This window comes from Mustela erminea, chromosome 9, assembly GCF_009829155.1.
Source record: "Mustela erminea isolate mMusErm1 chromosome 9, mMusErm1.Pri, whole genome shotgun sequence".
NCBI classification, from domain to species: domain Eukaryota; kingdom Metazoa; phylum Chordata; class Mammalia; order Carnivora; family Mustelidae; genus Mustela; species Mustela erminea.
This window is the reverse complement of record NC_045622.1, coordinates 56,849,405-56,869,962: the sequence shown is the minus strand read 5'-3', so window position 1 is coordinate 56,869,962 and position 20,558 is coordinate 56,849,405. Positions and strand designations below refer to the sequence as shown.

Below are 20,558 nucleotides of genomic sequence, written 5' to 3'. Positions count from 1 at the left end.
TGTCTCTTGTCCTATGTGCAAGGATATGACCTCTGTCCTCTGACAGCAGGTGTCCCAGAGCCATCCCCCAGGCTGGGCCCCTCGAGGAGCACCAACCCTGCCTCCATTACCCTTCGTCCTGCAATGTCTGCCAAGTGCCCACCACACTAGGAGCTGTTCTCGGTGCTGGGGCTACAGTGCGGGCAAAGGAAGCTAATATTCCAGTGGTGCACAGAGAAACACCAGACACATCTATAAACAGACAAATTAATGTTAGCTAAGTGCTGTGAAATTAGGGCAAAAGAAGGGTAAATAGGGCATGCTATTTTGGATAAAATGGTCATGGATGAAGTCTCTAAGGAGTAACATTTAAACAGAGACCGGACTGAAGCGAGGGACTGGTCACGCAGATATTCTGCAGAAAAGCCCATTAGGCGGGGGCAGAGCAAATGCAGAGGCCCTGGCGGAAGTGAATATATGCGGCTGAGAAAGAGCAAAAAGGCCAGTAATGCTGCAGCACAGTAAGTGAGGGGGGAGGGGTCACAGGTCATGGGGTGGGAGGGCTGACAGTGCAGGTCCTTGCGGGATGTAGGAAGGACTGAAGGTCGCACTGAGTGGGGGAGCAAATGGAAGGCAGAGATGATAAAGGGATGGGCTCTATGCTTAGCTCGCCAGCTGCCCAGCACCCAGCAGGTGCTCAATAATGGCTTTTTTAGCCTAAAGGAACTCTAGCAGTGACTTGCTCTGCAGTGCCAGGCCCTGCTCCTACCCCTACTGGCTCGCTTAGGAAGCATCTACTGTGTCCCAGAGACGACATCTCAGAAGCCCTCTTAGGATGACTCTGCCAGAGTACACTTGGTACCTTCATGGGCCCACCAGCCCAGCCTGCCCTGGCTGCTCTGGCCCCGCCACCATGCCAGAATGCCCTGGCAGCAATGGGGTCTGGCCTGGCACCCACCTTCCCGGGCACGGCGGTCCTGCAGCAACTTGCCGGCCGAAGCGGTCTTGTAGAGAAAGCCACTGTGGCTCACAGTTGGCAAGACAACTGAGTAGTGCTTTTCCAGGGGCTTCACTGAATCCAGCCGAGGTACCTCTTTAGGAAAGGTTTTGGGGGTAGGGGGAGGAATGGCTGCTCATGCTCGCCATCCCAGGTACCCCCCTCACCCCCACCTGGGTTGAGCATCCAAGCTTACATTCAAGTCACCAGCCCCCTGTCACCCTCAGGCTCTCATTGCCACATCCTGGGCTCTGCCCAAGTCATCCTCCACCTCTCTCCACTTGTGCAAATTCCACAGCCCAGCTCCAGTACCTCCCCTGCCAGGAAGCCCTCCTGACTCCCCAACCTAGCCCACCCTGTTCTCTCTGCTGAGGCACAGAGTAAGCACACTAGAATGAGGGGTCTTAGGCAAACTCACTAACAATCCCCAGAAGGAGGTTTGTCCCACACAGTGCAAAGCCTAGGGAAGCAGCCCGGCTCCAGCCCTCCTCCCAGCAGTCCCAAAGCCCAAGCCAGCTGGGTGGTCTCCTGTGTCTCCCTGGCCACCTGGGCTTGCTCCAGCACAGCACGCCCCACCCACCCGTGGCCTTGAGCCGAGCTCTGGCCGCCGAGCTCCACCCTCAGTCCTAGGATATGGCCCCAGAGGCCAGCCCTGAGCCATGACCAGCAGGGCTTATCCCCACCGTCCCCTCCTCACCCAAATGGAGAGTGACAGCCAAATGGGACCCAACTCCAGCCTGAGACAGAGCCCCGCCCAGACAAAGCAGCAGACAAGGCTGCCATCATGGGTCACCCGCACACGGAGAAATGCAATCCCCACACAGCGACTCAGACACTCTGTGGCTGCACAAACCCCAAAGCCCTCAACGCCCCCAGGGATAAGGAAACCCAGATCCACAGTGGCTCAGAGATGCACAGATACCACCATGAAGGCCTGCACTGCAGGTCAGGGAGGGACCCACAAGTCCTGAACGAGAGACGTAGGGACAGACACAAAAAAAACACACAGGAAGGGGAAGCCAGACGCACCAATCAACACTGACATGGCAACCCAAACCACACACTGCTTGCCGGGGCCCCTCACAGAGCTGCACTCACGGCTCGAGTGTGTGTGTACTGGGGGCCTCACAGCACCCCCATCACAGGGCCAGGCCATGGCAGCAGGGAGGCACATCTCTCGAGGTAGACCGTCCCACTGGTCACTCACCTGTGGTCCGGTTGTTCCGAAGGAATTCCATCTGCAGTATCTGGCCGGCCTGCTCGGCAAGAGCCAGGGGCGTGGGAGCTTCAGGGTCCCCTGAGAAGCAGTTGACCCCGGCCCCACAACCCAGAAGAGCCTGGGTCTCAGCCAGGTCTGTGGTAGTGACTGCAGCACACAGAGCCTGGGAGGAGGGAGAAAGGGGGAGGGGAGGGTCAGCCTAAGCTGGAGTGGGGAGCCAGTGGGCATCGGGGAGCTGAGGGGAGGAGAGGAAGGAAGAAGAAGGAGTCACCCAAGTCTGGAAGCCCAGCCTCAGGTTCAAAGAGAAGAGCCAGGAAGGAGGACATAGAGAGAAGAGAGGGGGAGGATAAGAAGGGCCAAGGGCATAGGGGGGTGGGTAGGGGCCGCTCCGCAGAGGCCGGGGGTCCCGGTGGTGCAGGGCTCACCCCTACTAGCAGCCTCTGGGACCCAATCAGCTGCCAAGCCTGTTCTCTAGAGGATCTCACGCTCCTTCTGCCTTGTGGAAGGCCAGAGGGGGGTGCTTTGTAGCTCATTCCTCCCACATTTGAATTCCTCACTGCCTGCCCAGCCCTCCCGACCAATGGGAGTCCCTGCCCCTCCTAGCTGGCGGGCCAGACTGGGCTGGGCTGGGGGCTGGACGCCTGGGTTCCTGGGAGGTGGAGGCCTGGCTCCCACTGGGCGTCCAGCCGGCCTGAGCCTGCTTGGGTGGGGCCGCTTGGGGGGAGGGAGTGAAGGCCAATCAGAGGTCACAAGTGGCATCCCCCTGCCTCAGAGCCGGCTGCCTCCCACTCAGGCTGAGCCAGACCAGGGCCCAGGGCTTGGCTCCCAGCCTGTCAGGGCCTGAGGCCCGTGTGGGGCCTCAGCTTGAGTGGGGTGTGGATGGGGGTGGGTCAGAGCAGCCAGCTGTTTTTCATGAGCCTGACAGGAAATAGCATCCCCATCAAGTTCACTCCTTTTGGCAGGATTCACAGGAGCAGGACGGTTCAGGAGACAGAGGAATCAGGAGGGGAGGGAGGCAGACAGATGCTGGGGATGTGGACTTGGCCCAGGGGTCAGGCCTGACTCCTCCTTGATTTGCTACAATTCTCCCTTGGCTTAGGCAGGGCCCTTCCACCCTCTGGGCCTCAGTTTCCCCATATGCCAACTCATCATCACTGTGAGCTGATCAAAGAGATGAGCTGCGAAAGAGAGAGCAATAGAGGGGGGTAGAAAAAAAAGTGGGTGGTCTCCAGGGGTCCCAGAGGCCCAGTGCCCTGACCTTGTCCAGTTCCTCCTGGTTGCCGAAGAGCGGGTGGTAGCGGCGGTACTTGCCCTCACGGTATTTGGCCTCCAGGTGGTGCCGCCGAGCACCAGGGCTGCTGTTGGGCTGCAGAGCCTCACTGGGGGGCACGTTGGCTGCCCAGAAACGGTTCCCCGCACCATTGCCCAGCTGTAAGAAGAGCTGTGGGTGGGGGCAAGAGGTCAGACGGGCAGTCCATGGCCCGGCCTGAGTGTCTGGTAAAATCTGAGGTTGTCAGGAGAGGGGCTGGGCGAGCCAGGCCACCCACCCACTTTCCCATCAGGGAAGGTGAGGGGCAGCCTGGCTGGTCAGTGGCTATGAGCTCCTCAGCTCAGTGACAGGACGAGAGGCAGACAGTCCAACAGCGGGATGCCCCAAGTCTGGTGCCTGGCTGGAGCCCTTGCTATTTCCCCAACCCGGTCCCACATCTGGAACTCCGCATTCCTGAGGCTATCACGGCCTGGGTGAGGGTGGGGGGCGGGGTAGCTAACCTGTCCGCCAATAGGGTAAGGATTGTGGAAACCTCTCCTGTCCTTGACATTCCTTTCTGGGCTCAGGGGAGGAGGGGCAGGCGCACCTGCTGGGGGCGCAGATGCAGGGGTCCAGTCATCAGGAGCCTAGTTTATTAATCCTTGCCCTCTGCTGATCATTTGTCCCACAGCCATTTCCTGGGCCCCCCATCCTGCTTCTGTGTCAGGTCCTGTGTGGGGCGCTGGGCCACAGACCCTGCCACCACTGACTCACTCAGTGACTGTGGGCAAGCCATCTTCTCTCCCTGCGCCTCAGTGTCCTCATCTATAAACTGGGGATTCAAAGCCTAACCCACAGGGGTTGTCACAGCCAAACCACACTGGGGCCTGCAGCTGGACGGGGCGACAGGGAGGCCCTGCGTGGTCAGCCTCCCGCTGCAGGTTTTCCTCTGTAACAACTGCACGCCCCCATGGGCAAACCCCATGGAGACAGGAACATATGCACATTAAGTGTACCCCCAGACATCCATACATGCATGCAGAAGAAGTAAAGAGTTCAGACTCTGCACGACAGTTTCTGTTCCATATGTCTTCTTTTTTTTTTTTTTCTAACTACCCCTTTAAAACTGTAAAAACATTCTTAGCTCATGGGCCAGTTTGCTGACTCTGCCAAAAATCGCCTTTTCCAAAATCCCCACCCACTAGATGATCCCAAAGCTCTCTGCTAGCTTCAGGGGGCCAAGGTCTATGAGGGGGGCAGGGTGGAGACCCAGGCAGCGGTGGAGTGGAGCAGATCCCAAGTGCAGGCGGCAAGCAAGGCCTCCCCACCTCGATGAGTGTTTCCGTCCACACCTTCCTGTCCATCTTCAGGCTCCGCACCTTGGAGACGCCAGCGCCCAAGCCTCGGTGCTCCCCTGCAGACAGAGGGCCCTCACCTTCACAAGAGCACTTACCTTCCTGCCCTCCCTGCCTCCCCGTGAGCCCAGGCAGGAGCAGACAGTGGGGAGCAGCTTCCAGTGCTAGCCACGCACACCCCTGCTCCAGGCACCAGGGAGCTGAAGTCACGGGAGTCCTGCAGCAGTAACCCGCCCCCTCTACCCCCCTACAACCAGGCCATTTTGCACAGCCCAACCCCATGAGTCTTTTTGATCTTTTTTTTTTTTTTTTTTTTTAAGTAAACTCTATGCCCAACATGGTGCTTGAACTCATGACCCCCAACCCTGACCCCCACTCTGAGATCAAGAGTCAGATACCAACTGAGCCAGCCAGGTGCCCCCAGTGTGATCACCTTAAAATGCAAATCCTGTTTTTCCAAATCCCTTCTTTAGACTCCTCAATGGCACCCCAGAATTAGATCTAAATTTCTCCTGCACTCTCATCTCAGAATTCCGCCACCCCATTCCAATCCTGATCAGCCATACTTTCCTCCCTCTTCTAATCAGCTGACCTATTCCTGCCTCAGGGCCTTTGCACTGACAGTTCTTTCTTCCCCCATCTCCCCAGGACTGGCTCCCTCCTCACATTCAGGTCTCAGCTGATAGATCATCTCCTCAGAGAGGGCTTTCTGACAAACACATTCTGTGCCTAGCACTTTATTACCTGATACTTCTATTGGTTCATATGTGTATTTTCTGCCTCTCCCCACTAGAATGTCAGCTGCCAGAGGGCAGGAACCTTGACTGTCTCCTTTAGGGTGTAGCCTCTGTATGTGCTTAGAACAAAGTCTGGCAACAGTGAGCACTTAGGACATCTCTGTGGAATGAGAGGGCAGGGTGAGCTTTGGCTGAAGGGAATGTAGCCTTCCTCAGCTACAGGTCCCAGGAAGGAGCCCTGTCAGAGGGAGGAGGCTGGGGCACTAGGAGCGCCAAGCACCATCTTGTTCTGGCTTCAGCCTCAACCCACCCCCTGCAGTCTCCTAGGGAGCACCTCAACCACACCAGTCACCCGTACCCCTCCACGAGTGGAAACCTTTCTGAATCAAGTCATTTCTTTCCTGCATGCAGACCTCCTGGCCCCAGGCCTCCTGGATGTTTGCTCTCGCTCAGTGCCTTCCCCAGAACTATCCCCTGCCCCAGATCCCCATCTCAAGCTGCCCAAAGCTGCTCCCTGGGCATCAGCAGCTCCCCTGAGGGCCAAACCCCAACATCTCAGTGTCCAGCACAGCACAGACCCCCAGTAACTGCCGGGCAGAGAGATGAATGCATCTTGGGCCCCAGCGTGTCTTCCTCACCCTACTCATCAGATCTGTCACAGGGACTCTGACACCACAGATCCTGTATGTCTCTCGAATCTTCTCCACTGCTTCCCCAGACCAGGCCTCGGCCTGCTCCTCTCTCTCATGGAGCCGTCAATAGCCTCCCCACTGGTCTCCAGTCTCACCCCTCCAACTCAGGTCCCACCCGCCACCGGAGTCTGAGGCCCGGATCTGACCGCAGCCCTCCTACCCCGGCCTCCCATCTCCTCCCATGGCCTCCCATTGCACGCAGATCCCTGCCAGCCCCTCCTGTCTCGTTCCCCTCCACTTCTCTGATGGGACGGAGGTGGGGAGGGGTGCTGGACCCCAACCGGCCTGGGCTCAGTTGGGCAAGACTCACTTGCCAGGCCATGCTATGCACCATTTCCCCTCCCCGTGCCTCAGTGTCCTACTCATGGCATATGCAGCTGAACCCCTTGCATTGCACTCTCCGGACTGCGGGCTAATCATGGTGGGAGAGGCCTGGTGCATAGACGCAGCTTCATGGACAAGGATCTGACTAGCGTCTTGGCTCCGGCCACTCTAGCCAGATAGGCCCCCAGCCACACTGACACACCAGCCCTGTCATGCCTCAGCCTGGCACGCCAGCCCCACACACCTGCACAGCGTTTGCAGATGACGATGCAGAGGTTGATGGAGGCCCAGTCGGGCTGGGCAGCCCCACAGTCGGCGCAGAACCTGTTGGGGGCCACGGCCCAGATGCGCTCGGCCACCTCCGAGGTAGACAGGGCCTCAGCGATGGCTCCCTGCATGGCCTCCAGCCACTGTTCCTTCTCTAGCTCCGATTCAGCCGAGAAGCTGGGGACACAGGAGAGGGGGGTGGGGGCTGGTGGGAGAGGGCTCTGAGAGATTGGGGGGCAGCATGAAGAGGTGCAGCATGACGTGGATGGAGCAAGGAGCTGAGCCCTCACAACTGGAAGAGGGAGGCACCCTGGGTCTGTGAGGAAGGTGGGTGTGGACAGAGGCAAGGGTACCATGAACCTAGGAGACGTGGGGGCTGGGGGATCCCAGAGCAGGTGCTCCCCCCGCCCCAGGAAATAGAAAAGACTCCTGGGAAGAAATGATGCCTGCGCTAAACCTTGACAGATGAGAAGGGCTTAGCCAGCAGAAGATGTGGAAAACCATTCCAGAGAGGGAGCAGCATGGCACACGGGGCATTCCGGGACCCAGGAACAAGACAGGCAAACTGGCAGAGAGGAGGCTGGGAGACATACAGGGACAAGCCTGGGCCAGGCAGAGGAGGTCAAAGTGCACCCAGAGGACAAGACAGAAGCAGTGGAGGGTTTCAGTGGGACAGGGGAAAGGGTAAAGAGACGTCTTCCTCTGGTTCTTTCCCTGCTGCCCCTATCCCACCTATGTGTGTATTCAAGATACGGCTACCCCTATAAGCCTCTACCATGGCCAAAAAAGGTGTCACTGCTAGAGATGTGACAGGCACTAACGTGGCCTGACCAGAGGTGCTGAAGACTGTGCTCATCCATGAAGGCCTCACACGTGGAATCTGCAGGCTGCTGAGCCTTAGCCAAGCACTCCGCCTGTCTTCGTGTTTACATCCGACGGTCTTTACCCGCATATGTCAGGCTGGTGGAGGCCCTTGGTGCTGAACACCAAATCAGCCTAACTAAGGCTGATGACCACAAGACACTCGGTGAATAGGCGGGCCTCTCTAAAACCAACAGGCAAGGAAAACACTGGAAGGTGGCTGGTCCCTGTTGTGTGGTCATTAAGGAGGAGGCAAAGACTCTCGGGCCAACATGTCATCCAACATTACTTCAAAGGCAGAAATAAACAAATAAAAACTTGGCTTTCAACAAAAAGAAAAGAGAAGACCCCACTGGCAGTCACAGACAGGCAGCTGATGCATGAGGCGGAGCCGGGCCAGAGTTCCCCTGGCCTGGAACAAAATGGGGAGGGACAGAATGGAGGGGACAGACAGACGTGAGAGAGCCAGGGTGGTGAGGTAGGGTGGTGACAGGCATGCACGGGGCTGAGTGGGAGAGGCAGGTGTCCCCATGGGTGGAGACAGTGGCCTGGGAGGTCCAGGGAGTCGAGGCGGAAGTCACAGAGAGACAGACATCCACAAAACTGTTGGTTTGGAGGTCTGGAGCAGGTCTGGAGCTCAGGAGAAAGTCCCTGCAGAAGACAGAGAGCTAAGCTAAGGGCAAAGGACATGACAGCGGAGGTGGGATGGCGCTAGTGTTGACAGAGTGGTTACCACACACTGAGGCAGGTAACAGCTTTACAAAGACAGCTGCAGTCTTACTCCCAGAGGAAGAAACCAAGGCACAGAGAGGTCAAGTGATTTGCCCAGGTCACACAGTGACTCAGTGGTGGACCTGGGATGTTATGGACTGAACTGTGTCCCCCAGTGTGATTGCATCTGGAGACAGGACTTTTAGGGAAGTAATTAAGGTTAGATGATGTCATAGGAGTAGGGTTCGAATGTAACAAGACTGGTTTCTTTATAAAAAGAGGAAGGGACAGCAGATAGCTCACTCTCTCTACCTGCACACAGAGGAAAAGCCATGTGAGGACACAGTGAGGAGGTGGCCATCTGCAAGCCAGGAAGAGGGGCCTCACCGGAAACTAACCCTGATGGCTCCTTGACCTTGGACTTCCAGCCTCTAGAGCTGTGAGAAAATAAACTTCTGTTGTTGAAGTCCCACCCCCACCCCGTCTGTGCTCCTCTGTCATGCACCGCAGCCAAGCTGACTGATACATACTATGTGACCTCAGGCATGGGCCAGCCCCTCAGGACCGCCTGGGAGTGAGTGAGGGGAAGGGGGACGGTGATGGTCAGATGGGGGGTGCGGCAAAAGTGAGATTTCTTTAGAAGGGAGGGGGCAGAGCAGGTAAGTGAGTGGATAGAAAGGACCAGGAGGGTGGGCAAGGCTGGGAAGGGGAGAAACCCATTCTAGAAGAAGGGGCAGGTTTCCACATAAGCAAGAAGATCCTTGCAGGGAGGGAGGATACAGGTAAATGAGAGGAGGCGGGCTTACCTGAAGATGCGGTAGGGGGTGGTGAGGTCGAAGCTGCGCCGGTCTGCTTCCTTCACGTTGCCTACACTCATGTCAATGAAGGTGATGCCAATGCCCAGGTGGTACTCCTGGCAGATGGGTAAGGGGAGAGGGCAAGGCCTGGGGGCAGGGCCTAAGGCCCAGGGAGGGATAGAGACTAAAGGGATGTAGTACCTTAGGGACTAGAAAGCACCTTGGAAGGAGATGAAGAGGGCTTAGGAATCTGGACATTGGTAAATGGACCCAGGCTCAGAGGCCATGCAGTAATAGGGAGCGTGAACAGAAGGCAGGACACAGATGGAAAGATAATCCTCAGGGACCAGGCAGGGGACAGGGTCAGAGCTAGAAGCAGGAAGGGTAGCCAGCACAGGGCTGAGCTTAGGGGAAGGAAGAAAGGGAAGGGGCAGGGCTGGGGGACTGGGTGAGCCAGGGGCAGGTCGGGGGGCCTGGGTGGGCAGGGGGCAGGGCCAGAGGACCAGGTAGGCAGGGGGCAGGGGACAGGTTTAACAAACTGGCTGACCCCTTCGTACCTCCAGATTCTTATATAGCTGCACTTTGTCCCCAACCACGGCCACATACAGTTTATTCTTGAAACCACGTAGTTCCAGGCTGCCAGCATGGTCAGGCAGCTCTGAGCCTCGAATACCCAAAGGGTAAGTGCTAGACAGCCGGGCCCGGGCACCCTGCTCGGCCACTGCCTGCTGCAGGGCCTGCATCCACTCCTTCCGCTCCGCTGAGGGCACAGGGGAAAGAGTGAAAGTGAGCTCAGTCTGGCAGGCAGCCACCTAAGGACTCCCCATTCCAGGCTCCTCAGGCAACACCTCTGCCAGCAAGCCCACCCAGATTGGCCCACCTATCTCTGACTATCTCTGAGTTTTCTGACTGAACAAGCTACACTGGGGAAGCCACTTCGCCTACCTGAGCCCATTCCCTCTAGTCCAAGAGTGCCCCCTGCTCTCCCCTACCTCGTAGAGGACTGACTCCTCTCTGGGTTTGATGTGGGGGAGCAGAGGTGCCCTGGTTCTCCCCCACGCCCCCACTTAGCAGGCTAAACAGCCAGCGTTCTCCCTGCCCCGCTCCTCACCATCACTCTCCGCCCGGAAGGCGAAGGTCCGGTTGTTTGTGATCACTTCAAACTTCTGGTCCCCGATGGCAGCCACGCGGGAGATGCAGGCCACAGAGATAAAGCGCTTAGAGTAGGCGTCCTGGGGAGGAGACGGAAGCTGTCCTGTAGGGGGTGGGGCACCCGGAGGCCTAGCCCCTCCTTGGCTCCCTCAACCTCAGCCGAGAGCAGGCTAACTAGAACCCCATCTCCCACAGGTGGCCAGGGACAGCCCCTAGGCTGACCCTGACCACAGCCCACAGGAGCGAGCGGCCAAAAGACACAGCTCCAGGAGTCAGACTGGAACTCTGGTGAGGACTCGTCTTGGGGTGGGGGCCTCCACCTGCATCCAAGGTCAAGGGTCGGCCTAGGGCCAGGCTAGAGCAGGGGTCCCATCAAGGATCAGCAGGGGCCTCACCTTGTTACTGTCAAAGTACTGCAGGTGATCGGCGTCCAGTCTCACCCATCGCTTCTGATAGATGTAAGATCTGGAGAAGCACAGGCAGATTAGAGGAGAGGCTCTAAGATTACCCCAGTCCCCTATGGCAGCTACATACAAAGTCGGCACAATAGCCAGGCTCAAGGGAGGAAGGAACCCAAACGGTCAATGAGAAAATGGACTTCCCCTATAGAAAAAATGACTAAAGTCAGTATCAAAGTAGGACTTCCCAATTTTAAGGGTACTAAAACATAGGTCTTGTGGGGATGACCAACTGTTACAGTCTGCCTGGAGAGAGACCTCTTCAAATAACCTAGCCCCTCTGGTTTTCAGATCTGGCATACCAGTATCCTAGAGCACTCCTGTCTTCACGCAGAGAACCAGCAGGACATAACAGGCATCACTCACCCCTGTGGTGGGTTCTTGTCCAGCCAGCCGGCCTTGATGACCGGTGTGATGGGGGCGGGGCCCACAGGATGCCCGTCCATGGGGTGTGGTGGGAGCTCAGGGATCAGGAGGCTGCTGGGCAGGGATGAGCTCAGACTGCTGGTGTGCCATCCACCACTGGGGAAAGAGAGGGAATGAGGGAGCCTAGAACGGGGGATCCCCTGGGGGGAGGGGACAAAGAGGTGGAGGGGCCAGGCTGTGCTTGGAAACGGAGGGTGGCTGGGTGGAACAACCACTGAGGAAGAGTGGACACTTACTTGGGGATGCCCTCATAGGCATGGTCATCCTCATCTTCATCTCCTTGGTCGTCGTCCTCAGACAGTTCCTCCCCCTCGCTCAGCAGACTGGCCACACGCACAGCTCGTGGGATGTGGCTCACTGGGAGCTCCTCCTGGCACCGCCCACGCCAGACCCACTCAGCATCATGCTTCCCGAGCCCCAGATCACACCCACCCAGGGAGGACCCCCAAGGTCCACTCCATCAGGGACCCACACAACTCTGCACTTTCCCTGCTATTTCCACACCCTCTCCAGGGACCCAGCTAGACAGCATCAAAGACAGAAGATGAAGGGATAGTGAAAAATACTTAGGGATGGAGAGTTAAGACACCCATGGGGCCCAGGAACACAGAAAGTGAAAGAGATCAAGGGAGACTCTCCAAGGAAGAAGTGCTCAGTACCCTGGGGGAGAGAGGGGGCCACACACAACAATCCAGACGTGGCTGGAGACTGGAACTGAGGCCACCAGCAAGTGCTCTCAGACCCCTGGCCCAGGGCTCAGGTGCTGTGCTCCATCCCCAAGCCCCTTGTGGCAAGACCACAAGGGGGAAGGAAGCTCTCCCTGGAAACTGATGGCACTTTCTCTCTCCAGTGGTCCCCAGGATCTGCAAGGCAGCTGGGCAGCCCACCCTCCCCTCTGACAGACAGCCCAAACCCTAATCACCACCTGCCCCACCTTCTTGGTCATCAGGCCGGCTGGGGCCCCTGGGCCCTCCTCTGGAACCTCATCGTAGTCAGAGTCATCTGAGGAGAGAGGGGTGGGGGCAGGGGGAGACTCAGAAGGAGGAGCCTAGCCTCCTCTCCTGGGCACATAAGCCACCCTTGGCTGGAAAGACACCCCCACTCCAGCCTGGCTTTCAAAAACAGGCACAGGGGACGTGAAATGCTATTTACACTCTCAGGGCCTCGTAGGACAGTACTAGGGGGGTGGCCAAAGGAGAGGCCAGACTATCACAAGGAGGTCTGAATAGGTGGTAAACTTGCGGGTCAGAGTCAAGGGCTGTCTAAAGAGGCTGAAAAGAAACAAGAAACAAGAATCAAGAGAAATGGACAACCCAAGGAAAAGCAAACCATTGACAACTATGGAAAATATTCCTAGACTTTCAACCACAAGCCACTCAGAAAGTCTGCCACATACACTTAACAGTCAGTAGGTCAAGATAGGTGGGTGCTGGGGGCACCTGGGTGGCTCAGTGGGTTAAAGCCTCTGCTTTCGGCTCAGGTCATGATCCCAGGGTCCTGGGATCGAGCTCCCCATCAGGCTCTCTGCCAGCAGGGAGCCTGCTTCCTCCTCTCTCTCTCTGCCTGCTTCTCTGCCTACTTGTGATCTCTATCAAATAAGTAAATAAAATCTTTAAAAAAAAAAAAAGATAGGTGGTTGCTGGCTCCACTGTGAGGGTAAAGAGAATGAGGCTCACCTGTCTGGGGCCACACTGTGTGAGTGGCAGAACCTGACAGAAAGTTCAATCCTTGCACCCTTGCTGATTCTTGAGGGGCCCTGATTCCAGGCTACGCACTGGGAGCCCCATGCCTGGCTATGGCACTCACCGAACTCTGGGGGCAGGCGAAGAGGCTTCGGGGGGATCGCTGGGGGACTGGGAGGTGGAGACGGGTGCTGTGGAGGCCCCCGGGGGAAGGTGGCCGGGGGCTCCTCAGGCTCTGGTTGGGGAGGGGATGACAGCGGTGGTGATAGTAGCTCCTCTTCTTTGGAGGGAAGGCTGGCAAGAGAACAAAAACCAGGCCCGGGAGTTAGCTCCAGGAGGCTCAGTCACCGGGCTGGCTCACTACACAGAGCCAGGACCCAAACCCCCTGAGCCTTGTCCCCCCACCACCCCTCTCACCTGAGCTACAGCAAAGCGCATTCATTCCACAGACTCAGACAGGAACCCCCCTCCCCTCACTCCAGGCCCCTGAACCTCCGAGCTCTTCAAGCTTAAAGGAAGCAGGCCCCTTCTTTGGCCATGAGCTGGCCCTGCACTGCTCTGGCAGGGTCACCTGTCCCCAGAGCTCTAGCTTTCAGCCACATGTACCCATAGGGTCTCCAGTCTAGAAGAGGGATGCAAAGCAGAATGGGCTGGGGGTTGGTGTGCATCCCAGGCTGGGAAGTCAGGGAAGACTGGAGGAGGTGACACCTGACTGAGCTTTTAAGGATAAGAAGGCATTTGGTGGTGAGTGGATGGGTCAGGTTCAAAATGGGCATGCAGGCCAAGGGCACAGACCAGAGCCTTAAAAACCAAGTCCTAAGGCCCTGAGCTGTGGGGCTCTGGCTCAAGACCACCTTCTCTCTTGTCCCAGACATGCATGTTCACCATGGTGCCCTCAGACACCTTAAACTCACCTGATCCCACCATGCCCCTCTATTTTTTTAAATTCCAGTACAATTACCATACAGCATTATAGTTTCAGGTATACAATACGATGATACGCCAACTCTACACGTTTCTCAGTGCTCATCACAATAAGTGTACCCCCTTTCCCCTTCGCCTATACCCCCTACCACCCCCCAATGCTTATCCCCTCTGGCAACTACCACTTTGTTCTCCGTATGTAAGCCCTGGTTTTTTTGCTTCTTTTTTTTTGTTATTTGTTTTGTTTCTTAAATTCCACATATGAGTGAAAGCGTATTGTATTCGTCTTTCTCTAACTTATTTCACTTAGCATCACAGTGTCTAGGTCCATCCACGTTGTTGTACATGGCAGGATCTCATTCTTTTTTATGGCTGAGTAATATCCCATTGCAAACACACCACACACACACACACACACACACAAAACACTACATCTTCTCTATTCATCTATTGAGGGACACATAGGTTGCTTCCATATCTTGGCTATTGTAAACAATTCTACAATAAACAGGTCTGCATCTACTTTTTCTTTTCTTTTTTTTTTTTTTTTGCATCTACTTTATTGAATTGGTGTTTTCATTTCCTTTGGGTAAATACTCAGCAGTGGAATTACTGGATTATATGGTAGTTATTTATTTATTTATTTATTTATTTTGAGGAGCCTCCCTTCTGTTTTCCACAGTGGCTGCACCAATTTGCATTCTCATCACCAGCGCATGAGGGTTCCTTCTTCTACACGTCCTTGCTAACACTTTCTGCCCACCCCACTTCTCCTGCATACCAGCCCCTCATCTCTGCTATCACCACCCTTCTCCAACTCCAGGGCCAGGTTCAGGGCCCCTTGGGCTCCCACAGCCACAACGCTCTGTGTATCTGTCTCTGCAGAGATCCACTGCTTCCTACAGGCTGAGTGTCTCCTGGCTTTGACATTGGATACGAGTTTGACCCCACCTCAGTCCTCGATCCTGTGTGTCCAAGGGAAAGCACTCAGCATCTCTGAGCCAGTTTCCTCTTCTGTAGAGCAGGGACTATGTCAATGACCTGACAGGGTGTTTGGAGAATTAACCAAGACGAGGCATGCTGTGCGCCCACACAGCTGGAACAGGACACCTAAGCCCCAGAAGCCTGGCCCCACCCACTGTCTCAGCCGGCGTCTGGCAGGGGCCAAGGAGGAACATCAGAGTGGGTGAGCAACTTGTCTCACTGGTTATTTTCAGCCTGGTATTGCCCCAGCGTTCCTGGCAGTGATTAGCAAAGCATGTCTATCACAAAAGCAAGCAAGGGCTGGGGGATGATCATGATGCCAGGCCTTTGTTCCTGCTGTTGTCTTCTCCAGGAACCCCTTCCTCTCGGGCTCTGACTAGAGAACATCCTCTTGTCCTTTAACTCCAAACTTAAGTTCTGCTTCCCTGCAAGTCTTTCCTGAGCCTTCTCTCACACTCCCCCAGACCCTGCCCATCTTCCCCTCTATTACAAGGGGGTTGATACCACCAATCACTGCGAATCACATGTATTAAAGTAGTTCAGTCCACTGTACCTGGCATCCTGCCAGCAGCTGAGCCAGGACCTGAACCCTGACTCCACCAGAGAACCACACTCCTAGCACACATGCCTGTTTCCCTATCACCCTGTCCTCTAATCATCTCTTCTCTGTGTGTGCAGAAAGAATCCGACCTGCACTGATCTTTCTCACACTCCCCCAGAAACCCACAGCAGCTGGTGTGTCAACCGTGCCCCTTGGCGACACCGCCTTGGACAAGAGTGGCCTGAGTGAGGCAGTGTACCTAGACTAGAAACTGCAGGTGGGCTCTCCACCTGGGGGAGAAGCTGGAGCTTTGGGCTTCCCTGAGGGGGCTGGCATGTCACTGGCCACATCCCATGCGGTAACCTGAAACCACACCTGTGGGGTCGTTAGAGGACATACTGGACCCTTGAGTCAAGATGTTTAAGGGTGGCTCTCACACCTATCAGGAATGTCGGTTCCCTACCCCTGTGCGCTCTCCTGGGCAGCCACAGAGAATGGCTCCCGGATGGCTGTGTGAACAGGGGCACTGACTGCAACCGTGACCCCGCAGCAGAGGAAGAGTGGCCATGACCCTGATGGCCAGCCCTTCCCTCCCTAAGTGCTTCTGGGGGAATTTGATGCCAGGTGGGTCTATGGTACTCTTGAGAGCCTTTACGTTTAGCTGGACCTAAGAAGACCCCCAGGTAGGCACCACACCATATGTCTCCCCTCCTTGACCCTGAGTCTCTCTAGGCCAGGGGCAGCCTCAGACTTGATTCTTTACCACCACAGCCCAGCACAGGAAGTGGCCAAGTCAGCAACAAGGGCATGCTGAGTGGGTGGCTAAGCGGGCAGACGACCGAGTGGACAGATGACAGAAAAAATAAATGGCTGAATGGATGGGTGGGGGGTGGAGAGAAGGGTAGGTGGATAGGTTGGCCATCATGGTTGAGAGAAAAGAGAATGAAAGGGGGAAGGAAGACCTAGAGACTAAGTAAGTACTCACAGGTCCAAGGGTGTGACCCCAGCTGGTCAGCTGCAATATCCGGAATTATCTATCACACATAGTCTCCCAGACCCCAAGCAGGAGGGGCCCCTGGGGGCCTGGCCTGTGATCAGCTGGGAGCAGAAGTCCAGGCTTCAAGGCCAGTGCCAGTCAGACTGACCCAGAGGAGGTGGGGATAGGCTCCGCCCCTTCAATGCCGAGCAGCAGAGCATCCTCGGAGCTAAAGAAGCAACGGGCCCCCCATCATTGTCCTGACTGTCTGCCCATCTGAGGCCTATCTCCCTGGCCCGTGGGTTCCCTGAGGCAGGTGCCACACCTACCATCTTCCCTACTGCATGCCCAGAACTCAGGGATGAATAAATAAATGAAAAAATAGATTAATTAATTCTTTTTAGTATTGTGTATGTGTATATATTCCTAGTTGTCTTCCAAGCACTTTACGTGGCTTCATTCATTTACTTCTCACAAGGGCTCTATAAGGTATGGCTGACTGTTATCCCCACTTTATAGATGAGGAAACTGAGGCACAGAGACACAAAGTAATTTGTCCTGGATCCCACAGCTGGGATTTGTACCCTAGTACCACAACTGGCAAACTCCACCACAGGGTCGAATGAGGCCATGGTCAGGATCTGAGAGCTTCTCTGAGGCCTGCCTCCTTACACTGGCCACCCAGCTCAGGATTTGGGCAGCTCCCAAGTTGCCATCCAAGAGGGCACGCCACCACAGCTCTGATGGCTGTTGTGACCATGGCAAAAAGGGAAAGGGGAACAGTGCAAACAGCTCCTCCTCCAGCATGGTTTTTGCAGGCAAACGGTTATGTGCCAAGCAAGTGGAAGCAAGAGGAGGGGACCCCCCCCCACCCCAATGGACCTCTAGGCCTCTATCTAGCCACTTCTTCCAGAAATCTTCCTGGCTGACCCCCGCCTGCCTACCACAGCGGACAGAGCCATGCTGAGTCAGGGCCAGGCGAGGAAAGGAGAAGTGGTATCCGGAAGGCACAGTATAGTGGGAAAACCCCAGAGGAAGGGAGTGCCTGAAGAGTGCTCCCACCCCAGTTGGGGTCCTGGCCACTCAGTGCCGGCAACCCTAAGGGCCACCTCAGCTCCAATCTGTACCTAAGGCCCAGCTGGGCCATTTCCCATTGACCTCTGGCACATTAGGCCAGAAGACTGGCCACAACCCTGAGCCACAAACATGAGCACCTGCACAGTGGCCTCCCCTCCAAACCTTGCCTACATTGCTTGCTTCGGCATCACCACCCTCTCCCTACCATCTCAGCCCATGGAAAGCCCACATGTACCTAAGAACACAGCTCAATGAGCCTGACCTCAGCGGGCCTCCACCTGCCCACCTCTGCCCCTGCTGGCTCCCCTGTTCTTTCAGACCCTTTCTCTTTTGTCCAACTGACATGCAGACACATCTGCTACCCCCATTATGCCTGAAGCCAACCTGGGTCACTCCTGGACAGGGGCAGAGGCTGATTTGCCTTGGCATGTGACCACAGCCTGAGAAGGTTCATTTTACTGAACTGGGGCAAATACACACAGCCAACCTTCAACGTGAGGGCTTGGGGATATGTGAGGGTCCCAAGTCAGAATGGGGAAGAATAGAGTGACCATACAATTAACTGTATATATATATATATTTTTTTTTTAAAGATTTTATTTATTTATTTGGCAGAGAGAGATCACAAGTAGGCAGAGAGGCAGGCAGAGAGAGAGAGAGAGGAGGAAGCAGGCTCCCTGCTGAGCAGAGAGCCCGACGCGGGGCTCGATCCCAGGACCCTGGGATCATGACCCAAGCCGAAGACAGCGGCTCAACCCACTGAGCCACCCAGGCGCCCCAGTATTTTTTTTAAAAATTGCATAAACCACAATAGCTGACAGTCTATACTGTCAGTAACTATGTCAGAGCAACAGGTACAACAGGGCCTGTCCTGGTGAAATGAGACGTGTGGTCAGTCTCGCTAAGAGACCGAGCTTTGGAACCCGGCAGAGCTGGCTCAACCCACTCAAATCCCAGCTTGACTCTAGTCAGTCTTTGACCTTACAAAGCAGACTGCTTTACTTCTGAGCCTCAGTTTCCTGTCTGATCTACTTCCAGGCTTACTGACAATTCAGTAAGGAAAGCCATCCCCACAGTTCATCAGGACAAGTTTTCCACTCTGGCTGCGATGGAGGAGGCTGAGCCAAGAACCTGCTTCACAGCCTCCTCCCCCATGGCGGTCCCCGGCTCTCCCTTCCGAGCTTTTTGTCTATCAACCTCTGGCCAAAGGAGCCAGGCTTCACCATAAGGACAGATGGGCCAACAGAGCAGGGTAGTCTGAATATCTCGGGCTGGCCTTGAACTCATCCATTCCTTATATTCCAGCCATGCCTGCCTGAGCTGTACCCCATAAACGTGTATTACCAGGCATCTGCGTATGTGGCTCCCCCCATCTGTCCCTTCCCTGTCCACACTGTACATCCTTCCCCTTCATTTTGTGCCTCCTCTCAGGCTTTAGGCTGTGCTGGGACCTCCTTGGGGCTCCTCCAGTCTCCACACTTGTGATCATTCAGGATAGTTGTGTCTGTCAATGTTTGCTTCACTGCACTGACCTTGGAGGACCAAGGACCCAGGGCCACACCCTGTCTTGGATTCAGGACCTTCCCTGGAAAGTGTCACACAGGACTTGGAGGGATCCAGCCGAATCTCAATCCCTGGGCTCTCACCAGCGGGGCCAAAAGGCAGGATGAGGCCCACTGATCTGACCACCTCTGTCTCCTACCCTGACCTCCCCTTCCCATGGAGGCAAACCTTCCTAGCTGTCCACTTCCTCATTTATGCTCTGGCTACACAGGGCTCAGGCCTCACTCCTGTGCTTCTTGCTTCCTCCACGGCTGCCCCGTCTTTCCTTCTCCATCATGAGAACCAAAGGTCAACCCCTCCAGCACTCTCCTGCTTCTGTTCTGTTAGTTGTGCCCAGGTCACAACATGGAAAGCCCTTCCTGGGCTTCCTCTTGCTTATAGGTACTCAGCCCTTGCGTATGTTGTGATCCCCCCAAGCCTATCTCTTGCCAGGCCATGACAACGCCCAACACAGAGGGGGGACTTGGACAGTGCGTGTTGTGACTGAATGGCCAGCACCCCACTCACATCCTGATCACTGGAGAAGGGCAGTGGTTACCCTCCACAGAGCAGCACCCCATTAACCTGGCATCCACCCTCACAATCAAGGCTCGCTCAGCTCTTAGCACTTCTCCCTGGAATGACAGCTACCACTTACTAAGCGTCCATTATGTGCTAAGCATTCTTCCTGGAGTCCTTTTTATTTAATCCTTACAATGATCTAGATCTAGATCATCCGCTCCATTGTGCTCAGGACATGCCTCTAGGAACTCAACTGCTCCTTCTGCTGAGCTCACACAGCCTGTTGGGCTCTTCATGGCAGGTGTGCCCCCAGGCCTACACTGAGCTTTCCACAGGCAAGCTGTCCTGTTGTGGGCAGGAGGAGGCAGAGGCCCAGCTCGCCCATGGCTCTTCATGCTTCCTGGCTCTGGCCCTGTGCTGATGCCTGAGGATTCTGGGGCAAAGAAGGTCATCCCTAAGGGAGCCCAAGACCATATGGACCCTGTCCCCCGCATCCTGAGTACCCAGCTCAAGGCTGTTCTGGCAGGAGGAGAAAGTACAGGTAGGTGTCTGCTGTGCCCTGTGGAAAGATGACCCAAGGGCACAGGGCAGGATGGGATGCACAGGCAGGAGCTAGTGAGAGGTGTCTCTATGTCCCCAGGGACCCAAGCACAGGGTTGTTGAGCTCATGAGGGGTCCACAGCAACTGCGGGGAGGGATGGCGAGCCCAGCCTCCCAACATCATAGGGACCCACCCCTCTATTGGCCCTGGGGAAATCGGGGAGGAACCAAACCAACTAAGTGCCAGCCCTCGGTAGGTCTCCCTATTACCCTGGACTCAGTGCGAGGGCAAACGGGTTCAGGTAAGAGCTGCTTAGAGCCACAACACCTTTGTACTGGATAGCGAGAAAAGCCAGGATGAGATCAGCACTGGGTTCCTGAAGGGCAGACACCCACAGAGGCCACAGAGACAGTCCCTCAGGCACCATGGGTTTCCAGCGGGCCCAGGAGACAGATCTATGGGAAGATGTAGGCCTGAAAAGCCCAGGGTTGAGGGACAGAAAAAAGAAGGGGAAAAAAGGAAAGGACAAGAGAAAAACAAGATGT

The 20,558-nt window shown here is 55.8% G+C and overlaps 1 protein-coding gene across 9 annotated transcripts in view; it reads right to left on the bottom strand.

The window, feature by feature from the left end:
- ARAP1 (ArfGAP with RhoGAP domain, ankyrin repeat and PH domain 1) overlaps positions 1 to 20,558 on the bottom strand; it is a 61,673-nt gene that overhangs the window by 14,663 nt on the left and 26,452 nt on the right. For 8 of the 9 annotated variants that reach the window (XR_004288953.1, XR_004288954.1, XR_004288955.1 and 5 more), the window contains 13 exons: positions 13,031 to 13,200; positions 12,159 to 12,226; positions 11,461 to 11,594; positions 11,165 to 11,320; positions 10,736 to 10,805; positions 10,300 to 10,420; positions 9,746 to 9,948; positions 9,198 to 9,304; positions 6,797 to 6,996; positions 4,773 to 4,858; positions 3,454 to 3,636; positions 2,184 to 2,358; positions 938 to 1,072 (listed from right to left, as the gene is read on the bottom strand). Coding sequence is in view for 6 of the 9 variants with exons in the window: in XM_032356383.1 (XP_032212274.1) it covers positions 938 to 1,072; positions 2,184 to 2,358; positions 3,454 to 3,636; positions 4,773 to 4,858; positions 6,797 to 6,996; positions 9,198 to 9,304; positions 9,746 to 9,948; positions 10,300 to 10,420; positions 10,736 to 10,805; positions 11,165 to 11,320; positions 11,461 to 11,594; positions 12,159 to 12,226; positions 13,031 to 13,200 (1,808 nt within the window). In the remaining 3 variants the exon portion in view is untranslated. The remainder of the gene's footprint in view (positions 1 to 937; positions 1,073 to 2,183; positions 2,359 to 3,453; positions 3,637 to 4,772; positions 4,859 to 6,796; positions 6,997 to 9,197; positions 9,305 to 9,745; positions 9,949 to 10,299; positions 10,421 to 10,735; positions 10,806 to 11,164; positions 11,321 to 11,460; positions 11,595 to 12,158; positions 12,227 to 13,030; positions 13,201 to 20,558) is intronic. The other variant, XM_032356388.1, reaches the window with a different exon arrangement.